The following is a 6387-nucleotide window of genomic DNA, read 5'->3' on the forward strand; positions in this document are numbered from 1 at the left end:
CGTTCCACGTCTTCAGGAGTCCGTAGACCTCCCCTGTTAGCCACGGCTTCTGGTTGGCCCGGACAGTGATGGTCTTTGTGACTGTTACATCATCAATGCACTTGGTGATGTAGGCAGTGACAGTCTCTGAGTACTCTTGGAGGTCTGTGGTGTTATTGTATGTGGCAGCCTGCTTAAACATATTCCAGTCAGTGGTGTTAAGCCTCTGACGACCCTTCCAGCCACTTTTGTATCTGTTTGTGAACTGGTTTGGTGACTTTAACGAGCGGTCTGTATGCAGGCATTAGCATGACAGTGATATGGTCTGAGGCACCGGGGAGGGGGAGGGCCTTGTAAGCTCCTCTCTGGGTGGTGTAAGTCTAGAGTGTTGTTTCCCCGTGTTGGAAAGTCTATGTGTTGGTGTATCTTTGGCAACACACTCTTTAGGTCTGCATGATTGAAATCCCCAGCCAAGATGAGAAAAGCAAATCACGAAAACATCGTTCTGAGGGGAGAAAGAGAAGCCGCAGCGTGTGCATGCACCGCCATACTGTAAAAAAAAAAACTTGTGTGTACGTGTATATTTCCCATGTGTAACATGTTTTTGTCCGTGTGTAACGTGTGTTTCCCATGTGTAATGCGTGTTTGTGTCTGTGTATAATGTGTGTTTCCCGTGTATGTGTGTGTGTCCCTGTGTAACGTGTGTGTGTGTGTGTGTGTAACGTGTTTCCCGTGTGTGTGTGTCCCTGTGTAACGTGTTTCCCATATGTAACGTGTTTCCCATGTGTAACGCCTGTTTGTGTCTGTGTATAATGCGTGTTTCCTGTGTGTAACGTGTGTGTTTCGCGTGTGTGTCAGGAGAAGAGCAGCGTGTGCGAGCGCTACCGTGAGGTGTGTGAGGAGCTGAGCGTGATGAAGAGCCGCAGCGAGCGCGAGGCCGAGGTGCTGAGAGAACACCTGAGACTGGCACTGAGCGCGCTGCACGAGGGACAGCAGACCGACAACACACATGCACACACCTCCTGAGGGGAGGAGCCTCAGTCACGTGCCTTCAGTTCAGCCCAATCAGCTGCAGGGATTTCAACCGGCCAATCAGCTGCAGGACACTGGAACAAACGCTTCTGCACTTTCTCATGTCTGTATGTGTGTGTTCGATTCCTGGAAACAAAACTGGAATGTCTCGCTGTCACTAGCGCAGTGTGGAAGAACTGGACACACACACATACGTATGTGAACGATCAGAGTCTCAGTGCGTTTATCTGCCAAACTAATATCTGATTATGTGCCTCCAGTACCAGTGTGTGTGTGTGTGTCCTTTGTGCCACAAAAACAAAAAGAGCTTTGCTTTAATGAGCCAGTGTTTTTTTAAAAGATGTTGTCATATTTAATTTTAGAGTTTAACGCATATGTAAACATATAGCACTATGACTAATAAAACTTGGGTTATTTGGTCTCTGTGAAGTCCTTTAAATCTTATTGCAATGTTTTGTCTTCACAAAGCTGAAATCATATGAAGAATCAGTAATGAAAAGTTCAGAGTTGTGGTAAATTGAGTGTTGATTGCCATTGAAGCGAAACCAGAACGAGTCAGTTGTGTTAATAACCAGCAGAGGTGAGTTGATGTGGCAGTGATTGACTAACTAGTGTTAAAGACTGTTCATGTACAATGTGTTTAAGATCATCTGAGTGTATTTATATTGCTTGTGACACTAAACTAAGTCTAAATCAGATGTTTTTGACTCAAGTCCACCCACTGTCCACAACAATATTCAAAGGCATCATAGGTTTTTTTTTTTATATTAATTTCCATTACTTTTCCTGTTCTAGCAATCAAACTTCTTTCAAATATCCCGGTTTTACGAAACTGAGAATCCTATTTTTCATGGACAAAAAATGCATTAATATAAGAAATACCTTAATTTTTGGTTCTTTTATCTGATCTGAATGTTTGTTTTGTGTTGTTTTAAGTCATCTTGAGGCCTTCAGTGGGCCCCGGACCCCTGATTTACAATCATTGATCTAACATGTTTAGTGTTTTTAATCTTCAATCTCAATCATATCTTCTTCATATCACTCACAAACTGTAAGGAGAAAAGAGTGCGAGCGTGTTTCTGCCACACGCATGATCTGACCTCCGGGAGCGTGTTCCGCGAGCGTGTTCCTGCTACATGCGTGATCTGATCTCTGCGAGCGTGTTCCTGCTGCACTTGTGATCTGACTACCGTGAGTGTGTTCCTGCTGCACACGTGATCTGACCGCCGTGAGTGTGTTTCTGCTACATGCGTGATCTGACCACCGTGAGTGGGTTTCTGCTACACGCGTGATCTGACCTCCGTGAGCATGTTCCACGAGCGTGTTCCTGCTACATGCGTGATCTGATCTCCGCGAGAGTGTACCTGCTACACGCATGATCTGACCTCCGCGACTGTGTTCCTGCTACACTCGTGAGCTGACCTCCGCGAGAGTGTTCCTGTTACACACGTGATCTGACCTCCGTGAGCGTGTTTCTGCTACATGCATGATCTGACGTTCGCGAGCTTGTTTCTGCTACACGTGTGATCTGACCTCTGGGAGTGTGTTCCGTGTGCGTGTTCCTGCTGCACGCGTGATCTGACCTCTGCGAGCGTGTTCCTACTGCACACGTGATCTGACCGCCGTGAGTGTGTTTCTGCTACATGCGTGATCTGACCACCGTGAGCGTGTTCCTGCTACATGCGTGATCTGACCGCCGTGAGCGTGTTCTTGCTACACACGTGATCTAACGTCTGCAAGCGTGTTTTGCTACACGCGTGATCTGACCTCCGTGAGCGTGTTTCTGCTACACGTGTGATCTGATCTTCGCAAGCTTGTTTCTGCTACATGCGTGATCTGACCTCCGCGAGCGTGTTCCTGCTACACGCGTGATCTGACCTGTGCGAGCGTGTTCCTGCTACACGAGTGATCTAATGTCCGCGAGCGTGTTCCTGCTACACACGTGATCTGACCTACACGAGCGTGTTTCAGCTACACGCATAATCTGACCTTCGCGAGCGTGTTCCTGCTACATGGGTAATCTGACCTCCGTGAGCGTGTTACGCGAGTGTGTTCTTGCTGCACCCGTGATCTGACCGCCGTGAGCGTGTTCCTGCTACACGCGTGATCTGACCTCCGTGAGCGTGTGTTCTGGACTGTAAATAAACTCTGATGCTGAAACTCTCCGGTCTCTCTGTGTCATTGATATCATCGTTATATCGGCTGATGATCGTGAACGTGTTTCTGCTACACGCATGATCTGACCTCGAGCGTGTTTCTGCTACATGCATGATCTGACGTTCGCGATCTTGTTTCTGCTACACGTGTGATCTGACCTCTGGGAGTGTGTTCCGTGTGCGTGTTCCTGCTGCACGCGTGATCTGACCTCTGCGAGCGTGTTCCTACTGCACACGTGATCTGACCGCCGTGAGTGTGTTTCTGCTACATGCGTGATCTGACCTCCGCGAGCGTGTTTCTGCTACACGCATGATCTGACCACCGTGAGCGTGTTCCTGCTACATGCGTGATCTGACCGCCGTGAGCGTGTTCTTGCTACACACGTGATCTAACGTCTGCAAGCGTGTTTTGCTACACGCGTGATCTGACCTCCGCGAGCGTGTTCCTGCTATACGCGTGATCTGACCTCCGCGAGTGTTCCTGCTACATACGTGATTTGACCTCCGCGAGCGTGTTCCTGCTACACGCGTGAGCTGACCTCCGTGAGAGTGTTCCTGCTACATACGTGATTTGACCTCCGTGAGCGTGTTTCTGCTACACGTGTGATCTGATCTTCGCAAGCTTGTTTCTGCTACATGCGTGATCTGACCTCCGCAAGTGTGTTCCTGCTACACGCGTGATCTGACCTGTGCGAGCGTGTTCCTGCTACACGAGTGATCTAATGTCCGCGAGCGTGTTCCTGCTACACACGTGATCTGACCTACACGAGCGTGTTTCAGCTACACGCATAATCTGACCTTCGCGAGCGTGTTCCTGCTACATGGGTAATCTGACCTCCGTGAGCGTGTTACGCGAGTGTGTTCTTGCTGCACCCGTGATCTGACCGTCGTGAGCGTGTTCCTGCTACACGCGTGATCTGACCTCCGTGAGCGTGTGTTCTGGACTGTAAATAAACTCTGATGCTGAAACTCTCCGGTCTCTCTGTGTCATTGATATCATCGTTATATCGGCTGATGATCGTGAACGTGTTTCTGCTACACGCATGATCTGACCTCCGTGAGCGTGTTCCTGCTACACGCATGATCTATCCTCCGCGAGTGTGTTCATGCTACATGCATGATCTGACCTTCGTGAGCGTGTTCCTGCTACACGCGTGATCTATCCTCCGCGAGCGTGTTCCTGCTACATGCATGATCTGACCGCCGCGAGTTTGTTCATGCTACATGCATGATCTGACCTTCGTGAGCGTGTTCCTGCTACACGCGTGATCTATCCTCCGCGAGCGTGTTCCTGCTACATGCATGATCTGACCGCCGCGAGTTTGTTCATGCTACACGTGTGATCTAATCTCCACGAGCGTGTTCATGCTACACATGTGATCTGACCTCCGCGAGCGTGTTCATGCTACACGTGTGATCTGACCTGTGCGAGCATGTTCCTGCTACACGAGTGATCTAATGTCCGCGAGCGTGTTCCTGCTACACACGTGATCTGACCTACACGAGCGTGTTTCAGCTACACGCATAATCTGACCTTCGCGAGCGTGTTCCTGCTACATGGGTAATCTGACCTCTGTGAGCGTGTTCCTGTTACACACGTGTTCTGACCTCCGTGAGCGTGTTACGCGAGTGTGTTCCTGCTGCACCCGTGATCTGACCGCCGTGAGCGTGTTCCTGCTACACGCGTGATCTGACCTCCGTGAGCGTGTGTTCTGGACTGTAAATAAACTCTGATGCTGAAACTCTCCGGTCTCTCTGTGTCATTGAAATCATCGTTATATCGGCTGATGATCGTCCGATGATCGTGAACGTGTTTCTGCTACACGCATGATCTGACCTCTGTGAGCGTGTTCCTGCTACACGCATGATCTGACCGCCGCGAGTGTGTTCATGCTACACGCATGATCTGACCGCCGCGAGTGTGTTCCTGCTCCATGCATGATCTGACCTTCGTGAGCGTGTTCCTGCTACATGCATGATCTGACCACCGCGAGTTTGTTCATGCTACACGTGTGATCTAATCTCCGCGAGCGTGTTCCTGCTACACATGTGATCTGACCTCCGCGAGCGTGTTCATGCTACACGCGTGATCTGACCGCTCGCTGTGTGTTTCAGGGCAAGATGGAGCTGCAGGAGACCATCAGCGTATGGAAGCAGAAGGCTCACATCATGCGCTTCTTCCACGAGACCAAAGCCCAGCGTCCGGCCGACTTCCTGTTCAAGTTTTACCACGGACACGACCCCTGACCTCTAACGTGACTTTCTGCTTCTGACCTCCGTGAGTGTGCTCCTGCTGCCAGGGCCGTTTCTAGGCATAGGTGAGCTAGGCGGTCGGCTAGGGCGCCACCAGCTGAAGGGGCGCCAATGAGCGCACGTACTGGCACTTTTAGCAGGGTTGTGATAAAGAGTGGCACGGTCACCCTGAAATATGACTGCTGCCCCCACTGGATCCCCCAACATTAGTGGGCTAGAGTGCTGTCCATCTGACGATGCCTGTATGCCACTAGATCAGAGTGCTGTCAATTGCTGCCTGATTGTTGCATGCAAAGTTTGCATTTGGAGCACTCAACAACGCCGTTAGATCAGTGGGCTCTGTCAGTGCTTTGGCAAGGTAACACGTTTTTTTGCCATGCAATAAAGCGAAGTCCAAAGGCCACTTTAAAATATTGGTACAGTAAATAAAGTGCACAAACTGATGATCGTCCGCTCCTCAATCACACGATCAGTGGATTATATGAATATACACTTATATTTTTGGCTTCTCAGCTCTGTGTTGATGTTCGGCTGTAATTAACTTGCTTCACATATTTGAGTAATTTATGATTCTTTAGATAAATTATAATTTATTCTCTCAATGACCGTGTTCAGCATTCAAAACAACCGACAGCAGTCATGGCATCATCATATGTGTAATATTTAATGTATATCATATACACAGCTGCTCAAAATCTGCAGTCTGTAAGACTTCTGTAGTGTTTCTGTCTCTTCTGCTGATCAAGGCTGCATAATTTGATCATAAATACTGTAAAAATTGTGAAATATTATTAGAATGTAAAACTATTCTACGTGAATATGTGTTAAAATGTAATGTATTTCTGTGATGTGCAGCTGTATTTTCAGCATCATTCCTCCAGTCTTCAGTGTCACATGATCTTCAGAAATCAGTATAATATGCTGATCTGCTGCTCAAGAAACATTTCTGATTATTATCAATGTTGAA

At 48.6% G+C, this 6387-nt stretch overlaps 1 protein-coding gene and 1 long non-coding RNA gene across 2 annotated transcripts in view; one reads left to right on the forward strand and one right to left on the reverse strand.

The window, feature by feature from the left end:
* triobpb (TRIO and F-actin binding protein b) overlaps window positions 1-1434 on the forward strand; it is an 8843-nt gene extending 7409 nt beyond the window's left edge. The window contains exon 12 of the mRNA XM_016261082.1: window positions 838-1434. Coding sequence (XP_016116568.1) covers window positions 838-1005 — 168 coding nt within the window. The 3' untranslated portion in view covers window positions 1006-1434. The remainder of the gene's footprint in view (window positions 1-837) is intronic.
* A 2152-nt stretch (window positions 1435-3586) lies between these two features.
* LOC107574642 (uncharacterized) lies at window positions 3587-4861 on the reverse strand. The gene is made up of 3 exons (XR_001607704.1): window positions 4826-4861; window positions 4053-4089; window positions 3587-3634 (listed from the first exon to the last, which is right to left on the reverse strand). It is a non-coding gene; the product is annotated as an uncharacterized lncRNA (long non-coding RNA).
* Window positions 4862-6387: the final 1526 nt, after the last annotated feature.

The sequence above is a fragment of the Sinocyclocheilus grahami genome, unplaced genomic scaffold (genome assembly GCF_001515645.1).
Source record: "Sinocyclocheilus grahami isolate Dianchi unplaced genomic scaffold, SAMN03320097.WGS_v1.1 scaffold2295.1, whole genome shotgun sequence".
Classification (NCBI taxonomy): Eukaryota; Metazoa; Chordata; class Actinopteri; order Cypriniformes; family Cyprinidae; genus Sinocyclocheilus; species Sinocyclocheilus grahami.